Source organism: Peromyscus leucopus, chromosome 15 (genome assembly GCF_004664715.2).
Source record: "Peromyscus leucopus breed LL Stock chromosome 15, UCI_PerLeu_2.1, whole genome shotgun sequence".
Classification (NCBI taxonomy): domain Eukaryota; kingdom Metazoa; phylum Chordata; class Mammalia; order Rodentia; family Cricetidae; genus Peromyscus; species Peromyscus leucopus.
The window spans coordinates 18,524,838-18,544,267 of NC_051076.1; the positions used below are offsets into that span (position 1 = coordinate 18,524,838).

General features: G+C 49.3%; 1 protein-coding gene across 1 annotated transcript in view; it reads right to left on the reverse strand.

The window, feature by feature from the left end:
* Positions 1–5,700: 5,700 nt before the first annotated feature.
* Positions 5,701–19,430, reverse strand: part of Parp1 (poly(ADP-ribose) polymerase 1) — a 37,917-nt gene continuing 24,187 nt past the window's right edge. Inside the window, exons 13-23 of the mRNA XM_028865446.2 lie at positions 19,082–19,277; positions 15,552–15,680; positions 13,951–14,034; positions 12,927–13,049; positions 12,428–12,556; positions 9,794–9,892; positions 8,848–9,000; positions 8,076–8,203; positions 7,403–7,464; positions 6,793–6,907; positions 5,701–6,535 (exon numbers count right to left, since the gene is read on the reverse strand). Coding sequence (XP_028721279.1) covers positions 6,454–6,535; positions 6,793–6,907; positions 7,403–7,464; positions 8,076–8,203; positions 8,848–9,000; positions 9,794–9,892; positions 12,428–12,556; positions 12,927–13,049; positions 13,951–14,034; positions 15,552–15,680; positions 19,082–19,277 — 1,300 coding nt within the window. The 3' untranslated portion in view covers positions 5,701–6,453. The remainder of the gene's footprint in view (positions 6,536–6,792; positions 6,908–7,402; positions 7,465–8,075; positions 8,204–8,847; positions 9,001–9,793; positions 9,893–12,427; positions 12,557–12,926; positions 13,050–13,950; positions 14,035–15,551; positions 15,681–19,081; positions 19,278–19,430) is intronic.

A 19,430-nucleotide genomic window follows, 5' to 3' on the forward strand; every position in this document is an offset into this window, starting at 1 on the left:
GTACTTTTTGCCTGCCTGCACGTATGTGCACATGTGTGCCTGGGGCCAGCAGAAGTCAGAAAAGGGTGTTGGATCCCCTGGAACTGGAAATCTAAATGGTTGTGAACCACTATGCGGGTGCCAATCCAAACCTGGATCCTCTGCGAGAGCAAATGTTTCTCTTGAGCTGCACTTCAGTTCTGCTCTCTACCCCTTTAAATGGTGCTGGCAATAGAACCCTTGTACATGCTAGGCGAGTGCTGATCACTGAGCCACACCCCCAGCTGTGGTAGTATTGTGTTCCCCAAAATATTGTGTACTCTAATAAATTTATCTGGGGTCAGAGAACAGACAGCCACTAGATACAAAGGCTAGAAAATGGTGGCACTCACACCTTTAATCCTAGCATTCCAGAGATAGAAATCCCTCTGGATCTCTGTGAGTTCAAGGCCACATTGGAAACAGCCAGGCATGGTGACTCACGCCTTTAATCCCAGGAAGCAAGGCTTTAATCCTAGGAAGTGATGGTAGAAAGCATAAATGTATATAAGGCGTGAGGACCAGAAACTAGAGGCATTTAGCTGGTTAAGCATTTGGCTGGTTAAAGATTTTGGCTGGTTGAGCATTCAGGCTTTTGAGCAGTAATTCAGCTGAGACCCATTCCGGATGAGGACTCAGAGGCCTCCAGTCTGAGGAGACAAGACCAGCTGAGGATCCGGTGAGGTGAGATAGCTGTGGCTTGTTCTGTCGCTCTGATCTACCAGCATGGACCCCAATAACTCACCTCGGGTTTGATTTTATTAATAAGAACTTTTAAGATTCATGCTACATCTGGCGCCCAACGTTCGTGTTACGAATTCATGAAAAAGCTGTTTGCCTGTGGCCTTGTGAGCCCCAGCTCAGGCCCAAGCTACACTCAGCCGGTTGTGGTGGCACACGCCGGTAGGATTTGCTGAAGGAGACAGAGGCAGGAGGATCCCGAGTTTGAGCCAGCCTAGGAGGCTTGGGAGAAGCTTTGGCCCGGACTGAACCACAAACAGTGGTGGGACCATGGAAGCAGTGGCTACTGCTCCACGTTGCCAGCTCCTTCTCATCATGTTGGTGACTGCGGTGATGCTGCTACCTGGGACGAAGGATTTACTGCTGCTGGTTCAGAGAAGAATTGCCAGGACCATCGTGTTACAAGAAAGCATCGGCAAAGGTCAGTTTGGAAAAGTTTGGCAAGAAAAATGGTGGGGAGAAATTGCTGTGAAGATTTCCTGTACTAGGGAAGAATGTTCATGGTTCCGAGAGAGAGACATTTATCAGACTGTGATTGCTCCAAACCACAGAGGAGGCAAAAAAAAAAAAAAAAAAAAAAAAAAAAAAAAAAAAAAATTAAAAAAAAAGTCTGCAGGAAACCATGACCATGCCTAACAGTGACTTTGAAATCTTCAAAAAGATGACAGGATCCTACAACGATGATTCCACATGGACTATGATAAAGCCATTAAGCCGATTAACACCATGGAAAAATCGACTTTGGACTACAAACTGGTCAGAACAATTTCGAGAGGACTAGTTGAGATGATCCAGCCTGACAGACTACTCAAACAAGGACTTGAAAAAAGCCCTGAACTTTCCTATTATGCAGAGACTGGACAAACGATACAGGACTTGATGATTAACCCCAAAATTTTCTTTACAAGATTCCCTAAAGATATCTTCACCCCTAGAAAGCAAAAAGAAAAAGAGAATATAGATATGAGATAGATCATCAAATCTACTCTGAGGAAAAAGATAAAGAAATAATAAGATAAATAGGTAGATCACTGAATCTACACTGAAGAAAAAGGGGAAGATATAAAAATGACAAAAGGTAGACTAATGAATCTATTATGAAAAGAGAAAATATGGATATGATAAGATAAAACGGGAGATTATGGAATCTACTTTTAAAAAGAACTACTTGTTTTAAATAAGATAAGTAATGAAAATTTTTTGGTCTGAGTTTATCAGATGTTACTGGACTGGACATTGTTAATATATATAATGGAGTTTTTTGTCTGGATCTGTCAAATGTTAATGGACTAGACATTGTTAATGTAATCTTGACTGTATATTGCATATACTTATTGAAGATAGTTTTTCTTGTATTAGTTATAAGCTTTTTTAATTTTAGACAAAAAGAGAGGAAATGTGGTAGTATTGTGTTCCCCAAAATATTGTGTACTCTAATAAATTTATCTGGGGTCAGAGAACAGACAGCCACTAGATACAAAGGCTAGAAAATGGTGGCACTCACACCTTTAATCCTAGCATTCCAGAGATAGAAATCCCTCTGGATCTCTGTGAGTTCAAGGCCACATTGGAAACAGCCAGGCATGGTGACTCACGCCTTTAATCCCAGGAAGCAAGGCTTTAATCCTAGGAAGTGATGGTAGAAAGCATAAATGTATATAAGGCGTGAGGACCAGAAACTAGAGGCATTTAGCTGGTTAAGCATTTGGCTGGTTAAGATTTTGGCTGGTTGAGCATTCAGGCTTTTGAGCAGTAATTCAGCTGAGACCCATTCCGGATGAGGACTCAGAGGCCTCCAGTCTGAGGAGACAAGACCAGCTGAGGATCCGGTGAGGTGAGATAGCTGTGGCTTGTTCTGTCGCTCTGATCTACCAGCATGGACCCCAATAACTCACCTCGGGTTTGATTTTATTAATAAGAACTTTTAAGATTCATGCTACACCCAGCCCTATAAAATCACCGTTTGGGGGTATTAGCACCTATTCATTGCACAAAGTAATGGATTTCATGGTGACATTCTATACATGTAATCTACTTTGTATTCACCATCAGGTATCCTCTTATCCCTTCTCCAATAATATATTAAAGCCTTTGTGTGGTATATGCAGGTGTGCCTGTGTACCCATGTGTCAAGACCAGAGGTCAACTTTGGGTGTCCCCTTTCCCACCTTATTTTTTCGGACAGGTCTTTTACTGAACCTAGTTTACCATCCCTCATGTCCAAACCCCAGTGCTGGGATTACGGGTGAGTGCAGCCCCATCAGGGTTGTGCGAGTATGAGAATCCCAATTCAGGCTGACATGCATGTGTGGTGTTGGAGCCCACTAGGTTTCCTCATGGCCATACCCAGCAGGACTGCCTAAGAGGATGATTGGACCACGGGCCTGAGTACCAGGTGACTATATCTAGCAAGGGCGAGGTCTTTTGCCCCACCTTGGGCATTGTTATAAACAGACCTTTGGAATAAAGTTCTGGGCTGGTGGATAAGGATGCAGGCCCACCCGAGTCTGTCCTGTGTTTTCTCTGTTTCTCTCCTCTCTAACTTAAGTCTCTTATCCCTCATTCCTCAGGAGTTCCTAGGGTAAATACGTGTGGGGGCTGGTCCCCTACAGTGCAGCACTTTCCCATGAAGTCATCGCCCCAGCCCCAAATCAGCTTTTTCATGAGACAAGTGTCTCATAATTTAGTCCAGGTTGGCCTTGAGAAACAAAGCCCACTGCCTGTGTCCACAGTGCTGGAATTATAGGCACCAGCTAACCGCCAATAAAGTCACTGCTAATGTGCACACTCTAATAGAGGAGACCCAGCTTTTGTAGGCTAGGAAGTCACCCCACAAAAGCTCAATGTGACTAGCTTATTTTATTTTTAAATTAAAGAAAAACTGAGACCAACTCATGTAGCCCAGTCTGGCCTTGACACTTCCAAGTGCTAGGATTACAGGCATGTGCCACCATGTTGCCACCAGTGTACCCCGTGCACACATCGGGGCCCGTGTCACCCCTGTACCTCAGCTGTCCTAACCTCATTCCTAAAATCCAGGTCATAATGTTTACACCAAAATCAAGTTCCAGGCAGACCACTCTACAGCAGCTCTGAAGTGTGCTGTGGGAGTTAGTTGTTCTCACCTCCCCAAGAGTAGAGGCAGACAACAGAAGCCTGCTGGCCAACAGGACACTGGAGGACTGGACAGCGCCTCTCAGGCCCTCTGAACACAGGCGTGGCTGCACTGCAACAGTGTGGTCTGACACAGCTAAGGGATGGCGCTGACGGATACTGTCCATGGGATGCTCATCAGACACAGGCAGCGGGCAGCTCACCAGGGAGGCAGGGTGCGCCTCTTTTGTGGAGCACCCGGTTTTGGAGCAAGGTTGTTGTTGGTTCTGTGGACACACAAGCATGTGTCCTACATCTGAGCTGGGCCTAAGCCCTGACTTTTAATTTCTAGACCGGCTGATGGCTTCTTTGGTTGCTGTGGGAGTCTAACTCGGCCCCGTAGGCTCACTGGGAGGGGCACTGTGAGGAGTCTGGCTTTGTTGGAGGAACTGTGTCACGGGGGTGGGCTAGCCAGGTCTAGTGGCTCATTGTCCCCTCCTGCTGCCTGATGATCAGGATGCAGAACTCTCAGCTACCTCTCCAGTACCATGTGTGCCCGCACGCCACCATGCTAGTTAACGGAATAAACCCCTCAACCTGTAAACCAGCCCATTATTAAATGTTTTCTTTTATAAAAGCAGCCGTGGTGGCACAAGCCTTTAATGCCAGCGCTGGGGAGGCAGAGCTGGTCTAAGAGCGAGTTCCAAGGCAGCCAGGGGTACACAGAGAAACCCTGTCTTGAAAAAACAGGCAAAGAAACAAACAATAGAGTTGCTATGGTCACGGGTCACTTCATAGTGGTGGAAACCCTAAGACAGTTGTTGTTCTCAGGGTAAGACTTGAATTTCTTCCCTTCGCCCCATTCCCCCAAGACAGGGTTTCTGTGTAGCCCTGATGTCCTAGAACTCACAGAGATCCACCTGCCTCTGCCTCTGAGTGCTGGAATTAAAGGTGTGTCACCACCAACCGGTCAGACTTGACTTTCTTAAACATGGAGAACAGTAGCAAGTGAACACTGCAACGTGACATGTATGCTCCTTCTTGAAATAAAATAGAAATGGGACTCTGGGCTTTAGAAATCAGTCTTGATTACAGGGAATCCATTAAGCACCATCCCCAAACTAAAATACTGTGTCTAGTCAGGCACTGGAGGGTAACTGCTTTTCTCTGCCGTTAAGGGTGACTGGTAGCTGATGAGCTTTACCGAGTGACGTGGGTGAACCGGAGACGTTCAAGTCAGATACAGCAAAGGCAAGAACTTCCCTGCCACACAACCAATCCTCGTGTTCTCACCAGACACCTGACACCTCCTCACGCTCCTGGGCTCTCCAGGACACAGCTGCAGATCACAAAGGACACCAACTGCTCAAGTCAGAAAATTTTAAGTCCCCCCCCCCATCCTGCCTTGAGTAAGTTCTGCTTTTTGTTTTTCTCACCAAAAATAAAACCACCACCACCACCACCACCACCACAACTCCAAGTTTGAAGTCCTTGGGGGTGGGGGATGTTGGGAGTCCTCTCAGCCTCTGGTGGCTATGATATTGGGCCTGTGCCTCCTGCCTTTGGCCTGCCAGTCCTGGCCCCTCTGTAAACGGTCAAAAGAGGCTGACTTTCAGAGTTGAATGTAACATTCAACTATGACTTTCAAATTCCAGAAAGCTCTAGGATGGACGCCCTGTGGTTTTGGGACGGTATAGTGAGTCATACTGCCTTGCCAAGTATTAGTAATCTGAAGGGATCCTTCCCTATGGGTATGACACTCTTAGGGTTCAGGGCCTCTGTAGATCTCTCACCGTGAAGATAACCGTATCCCTGTCAGAGGAGAGGAGCCACACAACACAGGACAGATAGCCATTTGCATTTTAATTGAGAACTATTAGCCCTTTGGGTGGCTGTACTGATTACAGGTGCTTTAATTTGGAAGACAAAATTGCTCATGGATGAAGCAAGAATCCCAAATGCAACTCTGAACTGACCACATTACAGATTCCTTTTCCCCACTTCAGTGCTTCAGGAAGCCCCTTCTTTTCTGGTTACCCCACATGTGAGACTGAAAACCAAAGCAAAACAACAGAAAAGCCCAGAAGGCTAAGAAGGGGACAGGAGGTACAACATAAAAGAAAATCTATATAGTATGAAATTAGCTTTTATTTTTAGCTTAAAATAAATGCTTAACATTTTGCCAAAATCAAAACCAAAGACAAACCTTTGAAAAAAAGGAGGAAGCACATTTTCCTTCCCTGGGGAAACCAGTAAGGCAGACATTTTGACTGTGACGTGGCTTGTTTTTCCCTCAGGACTAGTCTAGGCAAACAAAACAAAAACCTCTCCCCAGCTTCTCCTCTACCGCCAGCTGTGTCTATCAGGGCTGTGCCTGGAAGGCTAAAACCCCAACAACCCTCCCACCGAGTCAGCGTGGACAAGGGACTTGAACCCGGAGCCCTTTAACCCGTCTCTAAATCCTAAGGAGATTCGGTGAGGGTGCCACCCTTAGGCATCGGTGTGGCTGAGGTTTCGTGGTGTCTGTGGTGCAGAGGCGCCGGGGGACTTCCCCGCCGGGCTCTGGGTGCCGAGTGCTGGGTGCAGCACACTCCTCACACTTTACCACAGGGACGTCTTAAAATTGAACTTCAGTTTCAGCAGGTATTTCAGATGCACCTGAGCAATGTCGTAGACAATGTACCTGGGGAGAGCCGTGGTCAAGGAGCCAACCATTGAATCCTGTGGCCCTCTTCACACTGAATCCCCTCACAGTGGGGAAGGCTGGAGCCCAGAGCCAGGTTCACCATACAGCACGGAGTCAGACCTCAAGAGCACACAGGAGACCATCCAGGGGAAAAGTTGTCACCATCCCCACCCATATAGGCTGCCCCGGGCGGTGCGAGCACACACACCTGCTGGTATAGTTCCAGAACACACAGCACGGCCATGAAAGGATACTCGTTATACAGTAGGCAGGTGTCATTAACACCCGATGGGATCCCTGTCCCCAGGGGAACCTCTACACCCTCCAGGGTGATGCTGGCCGAAGGGTCAGGGGTCGTTTTGCCCAAACCTATAAAGTAGAAAGGTCAAGTGCTAGGTGTGACAGGGGATGTGTAATAGGGCGTGTGAAAACATCCTGGCTACATGACATCTACTTTATGCAAGATGTGTGCGTTCACTTAAACATCCTTCGGATGCAAACATGGAAGCTATAAATGTTCCAAGGCGCCAGTCTAAACCAGTGAAGTCATAGAGGCCTTGGAGTAATAACCGGCGGGCCTTGGTCATGTGCTACCCACTCAACAGTTCCAGGTGCACCAGAGGTTCCTCCTGGCCCGACACAACTGGTCAAGATGTCGAGCCACCAGGGCCCTCTCTGGTTTGGTTCCTGGTGTCCGAGTTCCTATGGCATTTATGGTACTAGCTGCAGCCACAGGAACGAAACAGTTTGGTTTTAAATGAGCCTCCAGCAGCCCGCTCCAAGAGTCCAGCCTTGGAGGAAAGGTCCCCCGCCACCCCCGCCCCCGCCCCCCACCATCTGCACGTCATGCTGGAGGGACAGTACCTTTGACACTGTGCTTGCCCTTGGGTAACTTGCTGATATGTGAGGCATGCTTGAGTTCGTACCTGTTCAAAAGAGGACAGTCTCGGGCCAGCCCCTGGTCACGGGCTCCCAAACCAACATCCCCCAGCATCCTCACCGTCAGGCCAACTGCACGCCCACAGAACCCTGCCCTTGACTGGAGCCCCCTCCCCAGCTCTTGGACTCGCCAGAACCCAGAGTGTTAAGCAGAGCGCCTGCAACAACTGCCGCTGCTAGGGCTTATTTCCAAAGGAAGGGCCTGCTTGGGGCCGTGGACAGTTGTTCCAGGGTTCCTGTCTAGTCTACCCTATGACAGCTCACCGTCTTCTCTTCTGGTCACAGCTCACAGGATCAGGAGGTTGCCGGAGGAAGCTGGAGGAATTCCATCTCCTCTCTGAAGAATGACCTCCCTGCTTTGCTTCCCTGTTCAGCTGCAGGACTCATGCTGCTGGTCCCCGGCCTCCTGCACTCTCCTTCCCCTGGGTTTTCACAGCACCTCTGGATCCCCCTCCATCCACTGTCTACTGTTCTAACAAGCCAAGAACCCTGACTTCCGAGTCCACTAACTGGCGGGAGATTTCCATGGTTGTTGACGGCCAAGGAGACTCCTTCTGGTCCACTCTACCCACCCTGGCCTCAGAGCCAGGATACTCACATGTTTCCAAGGGCAACTTCTCCCAACAGGATTAAGCCTATCGGGTCTCCCTGAGATGTGTGGCAGTAGTTCGCACTTTTGGATACCATGTCGGCAAAGTAGATCCCTTTTCCAAACATGTAGCCTGTCTGGAGAGTTGGAAGAGGGACAGCTGAGAACCTCCCCAGAGTAAGTCAGTGAGGCAGTCCAGGGAGGACCTCCACGAGCCACTGGGGGAGGTCACATAACAGCTTAGGATGCCACTCTCTCCTAGCCAAGAAGTCTCATGAGGGTAATGTGACGATTTAATGAGTTAATAATCACTACTTTGACTAGGCCAGACACACGTATACATCCAGCAAGCACTGGCTACTCCTAATCCCTGGGTAAGTGAAGTGGGGGCTGAGATGGCCATCCCAGGCCTGTGCAGCTGCTCCCTTCTATAACCCAGCAGGTGACCTATCTATTCCTCGTCCTGTTCATTTTCTTGGTGGAAATACAGGAGCTCATAGAGCTGCATGCCTGGGCTCCAAAGCCTGTTCTTTGCATGTCAACATGTCCAATCAGTCTTCAGAGCATCCTGGTCTAGACACTTCTGTTCCAGAAGCTGTCTCCAACATGCACAGCTGTGCTCCTGACGGGCAGCTGCAGGGTGAGGCTCTCCCCACAGCTGTATTCCTGACAGGCAGCTGCAGGGCGAGGCTGTCCCCACAGCACCCAGGGTTCTTTAAGGAGGAAATTATTGCAGGAACAAGTACTTCCTAAGCCCCCATGCCCGAGGTCAGCCACCTACCACAGGTGCTTCAGGCGGGGCTATCCGCAGACCCTGCGACAAGATGCCAGCGAAGTTGGTGGTCCTGGACCCGTGCCACAGCAACCTCCGGTTGTGAAGCTGCTTGAAGGGCTTGTAGCGCTGGCCCTCTCCCTCTCGCTCTATCTTAAAGATCTGGGCAGACAGCAAAAGGGAGGCAGAAATACTGTGACTCAGCTTACCCGAAGAGATGAATGGACTGACACTGACCACCTGTCCCAAGACTAAAAACTTCAGCTTTGTGGCATTATCCACAGGCTAGGATGCGATGATCCAATGCCCATGTCCCAAGACTCCACTCAACAGGGACTAGCCATCAAAAACACTGGTGCTGATAGGCAGCAGATATGCACCTAAGGAACTTTTGCTTTGAGACTAGTCTATGTAGCCCAGGCTTACCAGGAACTGACTATGCAGCCCAGGTTGGCCCTGGCCCTTTGAGTCACCGGCCTCAGCCTCCCAAGTGATGGGATTAGAGATGTGTACTACATCTGGCCTGAGGAACTTTATCATGAGCTTCTGGTAACCACATTTTCTTATCCTAAAACCAAATCTGGGGCACTTTAAATACATCGTTAAAGAGCACAGCCAACTGCACAATACCACTAATTCTCTAGCTCCACAAACAAGTCACTTCTGCTTACTTAAAACAGAGCAGGGATGGCTGTGGTGGCACACCCCTTTACTCCCAGAACTCAGGAGGCACAGGCAGAGGCCTGTGGATCTCTATAAATTCAAAGCCAGCCTGGTCTAATAGTGAGCTTCAGGACAGCCAGGACTATAGACCCTGTCTCAAAAAAAAAAAAAAAAAAAAAAAAAAAAAAAAAGCAGAGCAGAGCCAAACAGCCCACTCTTTCTGAGCCAGGCCCCGGAAAGTAGGGGACGGGGAGACCTGGCAGGACAGGAAGGGGGAGAGAAGGATTCTTACATCTATCACTTCCAGGTCATAGGCATTGTGTGTGGTCGCATGAGTGTTCTTAACGTACTTCCTGATGACCTCAGCTTCCTCAGAATCTCTGTCAACCACCTGGAAAATAGGCATCTGGAATCAGTAGGGAGACCCCAGCGAGCCCCGTGAAGAATATCGATAGACAAGCCTAGAGGATGCCGGAACAGTCCATGCTACCCAAGAGTGCCACCTACGGCCTAGGCCAGGGTCCCATGTGCCCAAACACCACTCCTTCATCCACTTGGACTGCTAGAGAAGGAGTTAAGAGTTCTTGTCTACACACTAGAGCGTAAGATTAGTGAGGTGGAACAAGGAAATTACTCTGGACCAGGAACTCAGCTCACTGGGGAACACAAGGTGACATCATTCTATTTCCTTGTCCCTCCCCCAGTCCTAAGGATGGACAAAAGGGCCTTGTATATGCTCAGCAAGTGCTCCACCACTGCACTGTCCCCCAGCCCACTGCAGGGCTCTGAGGATAGTCCCTCACTGCACTGTCCCCCAGCCCACTGCAGGGCTCTGAGGTAGTCCCACTGCACTGTCCCCCCCCCCCCCCCCCCCCCCCCAGCCCACTGCAGGGCTCTGAGGATAGTCCACCACTGCACTGTCCCCCAGCCCACTGCAGGGCTCTGAGGATAGTCCCCACTGCACTGTCCCCCAGCCCACTGCAGCTGACACTGCACTGTCCCCAGCCCACTGCAGGGCTCTGAGGATAGTCTACACTGCACTGTCCCCCAGCCCACTGCAGGGCTCTGAGGGTAGTCCGTCACTGCACTGTGCCCCAGCCCACTGCAGGGCTCTGAGGATAGTCTCTTACTGCACTGTCCCCCAGCCCACTGCAGGGCTCTGAGGATAGTCCACCACTGCACTGTCCTCCAGCCCACTGCAGGGCTCTGAGGATAGTCTCTTACTGCACTGTCCCCCAGCCCACTGCAGGGCGCTGAGGATAGTCTACCACTGCACTGTCCTCCAGCCCACTGCAGGGCTCTGAGGGTAGTCTCTTACTGCACTGTCCCCCAGCCCACTGCAGGGCGCTGAGGATAGTCTACCACTGCACTGTCCCCCAGCCCCACTGCAGGGCTCTGAGGATAGTCTCTCTCTTCCATGTGTTGGCTCAGCACACGCCCAATTATGTGATGTCAATGGAATTCACACTAAACAAACTGAGCTAATGCAGGAGGCTATGGATGGTCTTTATGTTTTCTTATTCTAAGTTTGGAAAACCTAGGAATTCTAGTCATCTTTGCTGCTTCTTTACCAAGAACCTATAGCTTTCCCACTGAATGTACACTTGGCACGATATCCTGCTTGGGAGGCGGGAGGCATAGGGAACAGCTGAGCTCCCTGGGACTCCACTTGGCTTGGGCCATGCAAGCACCCTTCCTCTAAGGCTGCGTTGTTAGCCTGAGACCCTTACTCTCATTCTGTGCACATTCTCTTCCATCTGCACAGAGCCGGCACACCAACCTCCAAACAACGGAGTGAGTGTCTCCTCTTAATATCCACAAAATTTAGATAGATTCAATCAGTTATGTTCTAGCTATGTCCGGGTATGAGTAGGAAGGCTGATCAAGCTTCAGTTGGTCTTAGGCATAAACACAACAACCTTTAAGTGAACTTCTGCAGAAAATCTTGTGCTGGCTAGTTTTATGTCAACTTGACGCAGGCTAGAGTCACTGGAGGGAGCCTCACTTGAGAAAATGCCTTCATTAGACTGGGTGTAGGCAAGACTGTTAGGCATTTTCTTAATTAGAGCAAGCAGTCAGCAGCAGCCCTCCGTGGCCTCTGCAGCAGCTCCTGCCTCCAGGAGCCTGCCCTGTGTGAGTTCCCATCCTGACTTCTTTGATGATGAACTCTGATGTGAGTGTAAGCACTCCCTTTTCTTCCCAAGTCATGGTGTTTCATCACAGCAACAGTAAGTAACCCTGACTAGGACAAATCCTCTCTCTACCATTTTATGCCTATATAAAATTGGGTACCCCATTATTAAAACCAGAGGCATTATGGGAAGAACATGCACAGGAGGCAAAAGGCATGCATATCAAGTCTGTCAATCAAAATAGAGGATCATCGGCCTACGCTACTTCTGTAATCTTGTGAGCCTTTTTATCCTTTGACTAAGAGGCCAAGAATCTGGAAACACCTGGTCCAGCCTCCAAGCCTCAATACTACATGGACTGACAGGTCCACGCTGCCTGGCAGAAACAGGTGCTGGCTCATTAGACTCTTGCATACCCTAATCCTGCCACAGGCAGAAGTAGGCACGTCAGGCCGGGAGCAGAGGAACATAGCCCAGGCAGGCAATTCCCACATGCCTGGGCCTTCAACACACCCGAGTTCAATGGACTGCTTGTACCCAAAATAGAAGAAAAGGAACTTTTGGCAGGACCCTCAAAATCCAGTCTCCACACCAACCTGAGGCACTGGCTAGCTCAGAAGACCCCTTGCAGGGGGACTCAAGGACCATCATCACCACCTGGATTTGTGAGAGGGCAAGTTCAAGGCCTGGCTGCACATTTAAGGAGCAGTTACAATGGCCCGAGTGCAGATGCAGGCTGGAGACCACTGCTCTTGGGTGAACTGCTGATTACCTGGGAAGGGGAGGCCTCTCACCTTAATGTCGGTTTTGAGTTTCTCGTAGTTGACATCAATGGGGTCCTTACTGCTGTCATCAGAGCCACCCCTGAGAAGACTGTAGGCTACCTCGATGTCCAGGAGGTTGTCCAGCATCTCCACCTTGGCCTGGGGACAAAATAAAGACCTGGGAGTTAAGTCCACAGGAAGGAGACAAACTATCAAGCCTTGACAGAAGTCAGTATGTAGATGACCTCCCACATAGTGGGGGGGGGGCGGGGAAATCTCTTGGTTGGCCAGAGCCTGCCACCACATCTCACTCAACAGGTGACAGTCACAGGCATTTCCTGACATGCTAATGAGGCTCTGATGCCTGGGGAAGTGAGGGGCAGATGTCACATACTGATCTCAGTCAGGACTCATGGGGGTCTTTATGTGGGGACAGAGAAAAGGTCTTCTTGGCAAGTGACGATTTCCTACACAGTAAGGAGGGCATCCCCAGAGGGAAGCCCAGCCCTGGCCAGCCCAGAGCCACTACCTGCACACTGTCTGCGTTGTTCAGGAGGGGGGGCTTCTTCATTCCGAAGTCATGGGGGATCAGGGTGTAGAAGCGATTAGAGAGATCCAGGATCTGGGAGTCACTGCTGCCTTGGGACACTGCCTGGAAGGGGACAGGAGGAACACAGGGCTGGATTGACTGCTGTGTGCACAAGCAGGGAAATGGTCATTACAGCTCCTTCTCACTGGATGAGCAGGGCGGGACCGTGGTCCTGGAACGTAACAGCACAGCTTAACCACACCAACAACTACGTTACCATACATGCCACACAAAGTGCCTTTGCAAACTCTATGTGCTGGGCTCATGGCTACTGCTGTAAAATTCCTTTAGTTTTTATGTTTGAAAGCTGTTGAGCTGGGCATGGTGGCACACGTCTCTAACCTCAGCACTCAAAGGCAGGTGGATCTGAGTTCAAGGCCAGCCAGGCCTATACAGTTTCAGGCCATCAAGGGTCACATAGAGAGACCCTGTCTCAAAGAAACAAAAAGAAAACTTTATAATGTTGGGGAGTATGAGTTAAAAAGAGCTTGAACTGGGAAGCCCAAATAATGTCAGTGGAGGTAGGGACACAAGGTCACTGCTCAGAGGCACCCGGATTCTACAGCTCACTCCAGGCTTAGTGTTCCAGCAGCAGGAAGTCTACTTGCTGGGTGCTTCCTTTTCCTCTCACAAGAGGCTGCACCCCACCCTCAAATACAAGCAGAGCCTTCTGGTCTCTTGAGATGTCACTAGAAAGCCCCAGGGCTGCGAACACACTAAATAAAATTCTCCACCAGATTTCTGAGGAGTTTATTACATATGTGCTAACTAAAAGCATTATTACTTGTATGTATATTTTGTTAACAATCTTTGGCCAGTGACAGGGACTGTAACATTTACTGAACTGATGGAAAACAAACAAATCCACACAAACCACTGTCACCGTTACCACACAGTGGATGTGGCTACTGCCTCTCACTACAAGAGAAGCTGGCCTGCTGGAAACCCCGAGGTGCTTGTTTACCTGCTGGACCTCACTGAGGATGGAGTAGGCAGCCTGGATCTGCCTTCTGCTCAGCTTCCCCAAGGGCATCTTCTGAAGGTCAATCTGGGGAGACAGGGGAAGTAAAGGCTGGGCATTCAGTTGAGCGGTGACAGGACACAGTCCCCTCATAGATCAGCGGACCACCTGCACAGATGTTACCCCACTCTGTACCCCATGTGACAGCAGCCCAACGCGTACAGCTCAGCACTTCTGAAGGACGAGGCAACGTCATTCCTACCAATCCCACAGGACCAGCATGATGGATGAAGCCCCCCACTGCAGGCCGCATTGCCCAGGACTCCAGAGGAAGGCAGGGCACCCTTGCTGCCATCCAGTTCAGAAACAAGAGCCTCCAATTTCCAAGTGGGAAGCATTATTTTTCAAGAACACACACCTGATTCAACACTTCCTTTACAAGTCAGCCAAATTTCTTCTCAACACTGCGACTAACCACTGCTAATCAGGATCTTGAGCTGAAGGCCGAGGTATGGTCATTTTGCTATAGTGATGAAAAGCCGACAGTTCCCCACTCAGAAACCAGATTACGTCTTTCAAGGGACACCTACTCCCTCCTGAGTGAACCGGCCTGTGCTGTTCACTAAGTGCTTGAGTGAGACACCCGCGTGCCACGAGATCCTACTCTCTGCTGTAAGACCGTGCCACTGGACACATCCACCAGAGCCACTTGATCTGGACGCAGCCCACAGCTTCTCGCTCACGGCTGGCCAAGAAGAGGTCTCCTCCTCCTGCCTCAGCTGCTGGGGAAACTGGAGGTGAGACACGTGACTTAGCCTGTTGAGCCCGTGGGGAGACTGGAGGTGATATGTGTGACTTAGCCTGTGGTTCTTACCACGCAGGCCCAAGTGGGAGCACTCCGGTCTCAACTGCCCTCACCTCACCTCCAGCCCCTCCTTTCTCTTTCTGCCTCATGCATGGGAGGCAAGCACTCTACCACAGCTATGCCTAACTCCAGTTTTTAAGAAAGAGTTGATTGAGTTTGACTGACTGACTGGAGCATGGGTCAAGTCAGTGGTGGTCACATTTTTTTATAGTTTAAAACTTTTGAAAATTATTTTCTATCTGTGACTGTTTTGTTTACATGCATGCCTGTGTACCCCTTGGGTACCTAGTGCCTGTGGAGGCCAAAAGACAGGTCCAGATTCCCTTGAACTGGAGTTACAGAGGGTTGTGGCTGCCATGTAGGTGCTGGAAATTGACCCCAGGTCTTCTGGTAGAGCAGCAAGTGCTCTTATCCACTAAGCAATCTCTCTCCAGTCCAGTTTTCTTTTTCTACAAGTGAACAAAGTCTTGGACTTCCACTGACATCAGCTAGCTGGTATGTTTGAGCCCCAAAGAACCAGACCTACTCACCCTAACACAGAAACAAACCGGGAAAGGCCCAAGAGGCCCAGGCCCAGCCCTCTGCGGTACACTAATGTTCCACAGCACAGTGATGCTTGGCAAGCAGGAGCAGGGATGAGGATGTGCATCACTTTTTTCCTTCTTTTTTAAGAGAGGAAAAATAATAGTGAAGAGCTCGCCAGGTTCAGCAAATGAGCAGACCCAGCTGCGGCACCCACCTCGTACTCCACCAAGGCTTTCTTCATGCTCTCCACGTCGAAGATCATCCCTACGAGCTCCTGCACTGGCTTTGGGAGCTTCGACTTAGTGCCAGGCTTTACCGTCAGCTTCTTTACCGCCTCTTCATCCTTCAGGATGGCAGGGAACCCGGAAGAGGACAAAGGGTTGTGTCATCAGGGTTTACCTACAGGTAACTAGGATGCAGGATACTTGCGAGCAAAAGCCAAATGTTCACAAAAACTCTCCAGACAATGGTGGCCAGGAGTTCTGCACTGGCAAAATAATCCCCATGCATTCCCAAGCTGTTCTGACAATGTCTGCCCCTCTCTGGGTATGCTAGTGCCCTGTGGAAGAAGCTGCCCATGCACACCCATGCCCACCTTAGGAGGGATGGCTGCTATGAAAATGAAGATCAGACAGTCTTCCCTTTCCCTGTGCCAGCTACCCAGGGCCAGCTGCAGGGCCGACCCTGTCTACATGGTTTTCCCTACAATCTCTCTCCTCGGTCTCATTTTCTGCCAGCCAGCTTGACAGAGATGTGGCACCTCTTAGAAACTGCCGTCCCTCCTCGGCCTCCCTCCTCTGTTCTCTGAGACAGCACTGCCTAATGAACTAGGAGTATATGAGATTTTACTCCTGCCTCCTGAAGACTTGGGCTAGGTCAAGACCAAGCGCTTTGTGATTGCTGCCTCTGGCTTTCCTACCTAAGCCCTGAGCAGGCAGGAGCTGTGCTGGTCCCTGTCACGAATGCGGTGTATGGGATGGTATTTGTGATGGGCAATGAGCTGGGTTGTGGGCCTGGATTCTCGATGGCTAAGCTGCAGTCATCTGCGCCACCATGGCTCCCAGGTGCTGCTGTCGTTTCCCGATGGACCTACTCTGCACACAGAACTCTAGAGGTGCTTTTCCGGGGATGACCTTGCTGGAGTGCAAACTGTCTACGGGTTTTAAAAAGACGTACTAAGCACATTATTTATGACCCAGGGACTCCACTTGGGGTGACCCTCTGAGAGGCACTCACACATCTGTATGCCTACCTGGATCACCACAGCAGGTACCCGAAAAGATCTCAATGTCTAACCAGGGGGAGGGAGTTGCTTTGTTTTGATCAGCTAGCTATAATTTCTAGCTCAGCCCAAGATGGAGTTCTAAAGAGTCTGAAGAAATTATGTTTTAATTGTGCAAGAGGGTACACGTCTTTAATCCTAGCACTAGAGGCAGGCAGATCTCTGCCTGTGAGTTTAAGGCTAGCCTGCTCTACATAGTAAATTCAGGTCAGCAAGACCCTGTCAAAAATTTTAAAAAAAGATGCATTAGCTGAACGTTAAAACCAACACTCAAGAGGGTTAGTAAAGGTGCCCATTGCCAAGCCTCATGACCTGAGTCCAATGAAAAACTAATGGACGCCAACCTGAAAAACAAATACAAACCCCAAACAAAAACCGACTACAAAACTAACCAACCCACACAACCCCAACACTCCAAAAGGAGACAGGACCTTCAGGCAGGCGTTAGTTTACTATGGCAGCTGCGGGCTACATGGCAAGCCACTGAGGTTTTGAAATTGCCACTCTAAATTAAGACCAGTGCAGGGTGAGCAACACACCACGTGTCATAGCACAAACAGGATATGCTCACAGTTCTGTTGGTGTCAATCACATTACAGTGGGACCGTTTTGCATAATGCTGGGCTAAATTACTAAGGTTAGCTTCATGGTTTCTGCTTTTAAAATGCTAAACTACTTATCTGTCTCACATTGCGTTCCTACGGAAAGTGGTGTCTGGACCTATGGTGTGTGGTGCCTGGGCCGTGAGGGAAGAGATGGGTGGTACCACATGGTACCTAAGGCAGGATTCCACTATTATGGCAGGAAAATGACACCAAAGGTGACAGCAGCCAGATGCAGACATACGCCACAACTTTACTGTGGCTAACCCTGGGTAGTTAATGTCTGTGTGTGTCTCAAAAAATTCCCAACTAGTGAAGATATTTAATTCAGTGGAGGGAACTACTAAGCCAGACCAAGCCTGTCTGTCCACCTAAAGTCCAAGGTCTCAAGATTTCAGCCTCAGCATTATGTAAGAGCTAAATTCTATTTGAAAAGCAAACAAACAACCCTCCCTCCAGGGTCTCACTAGGTAACCCTGGCTGCCTTGGAGCATTCGATGATGCAGACCAGAGTGACCTCAAGCTCATAGAGATCCACCTACTCTGCTCTCTGCGCACTGGAATCAAAGGGGGACCCACCACACTGGCCTCTGAATTCTATGTTTTAAAAATAATTCATTCTTATTTTATGTGCATTGGTGTTTTGCCTTCATGTGTGTCTGTGTGAGGGTGTCAAAAGGGTCACCTAGAACTGGAGTTACAGACAGTTGTGAGCTGCCATGTGGGTGCTGGGAATTGAACCTGGTCCTCTGGAAGACCAGCCAGTGCTCTTAACCACTAAGCCATCTTTCCAGCCTCCTCTAAATTCTATTTTTAATGCAGAGCTCACACACACCACTCTACAACAGGAAGAATTTCTCCTCTGTGGCATGCTAGACCCGAAGGCTTGGAATCAAAATCTGTATCCATTTGTAAATCTCTTTTCTTTTAGAAAACCAACATGTACAAGCCCTTGACAGGAGTACAATGTTAGCAAGAGTCTATGTGGCCTTAAGAACGACGTGCTACCGAGTCCGGTGCACGTGCCGCAATCCCAGCATTTCCGGTGCTGAAGCCAGATGACGGCCAGTTTGACTTGCTAACAGCAAGCCCCTGACTCAACCAAATGTAAACATCCAGTCACAAAAATATCACCTAAGAGGTAACCGAATGCTGTCTCGTACCACAAAGGAAGAGTTTCAGAGTAGATATGGATAACACTGGGACTAAATCTACCCCCAGGCAGGATACATACGCTGTCCAATTTTCCTGACGCTGGATCATTTCACACCTACAGTTGACACAGGGGTTCCAGTAAAGTCTTCAGAAGCTAAGCATTACAATGAAGAGGCCCCAGAGCAACTTCAGAAACTTCCTCCATGTCTGTGTCTCTACTGCACAAACCTGTAATCCTGGCACCCAGGAGGCTAAGTGGGAGGGTGAGTTCAAAGCCAGCTTGAGCTCCCCTGACCCTGTTCTTATCTAAGTCTCATTTGATGCTTTATGGCACAGAGCTAAAGAAATTTTTTTCTTTTAGCTGAGATGGTCATGTGACTCATTCATAGAGTGCACTGAAATGTCAACCAACCTCATACTCTGGGTTTTTGTTGCACTCGAGCTTGGTGTACATTCTCACACACTGTTTGATTTGCTATTGAGGATTTTGCATTACAGGGATGGTATTCAACAGTTTTCTTCTGATGTTCTTGGGTAACACTGGCCTCATGGAATGAGCCAGATAGCTTTCTTCTATGTGGGGAGAAGAATCTGTCACACTGCTATCATTAACTCTTATCACCAGTGACACCATCGGAGCCACACCGTGGAGTTAAGGGTTTTTCTGTACTAGGAACAGACACTAGAAGAACTCGGTAAGATTACCTGGCCGTAGTCGATCTCCAGAGGGTAGAACTTCTTGGGATACTTTGTGAAGTTTGTAGAGTGCCAGGCATTTCCAGTCTTCTCTTCATACAATTTCAGGAAGTGCTCAACAGCATCCTCTTTAGATGGCATCTGCTCAAGTTTGTTGCTGCCGATGACTGTGCCTACTCGGCCCCAGGACCGGAAGATCCAGTACCTGTAAGAGGGCAGGAAGGAGGCAGAGACCCAGGATGAGCTTCTGTTCTGTCCAGGGTCTTCTCAGTAAGGGACAGTTGGTTTTTTTCCCCTCTGTGCAACCCTGGCTGTCCTGGAACTCACTCTGTAGACCAGGCTGGCCTCGAACTCAGAG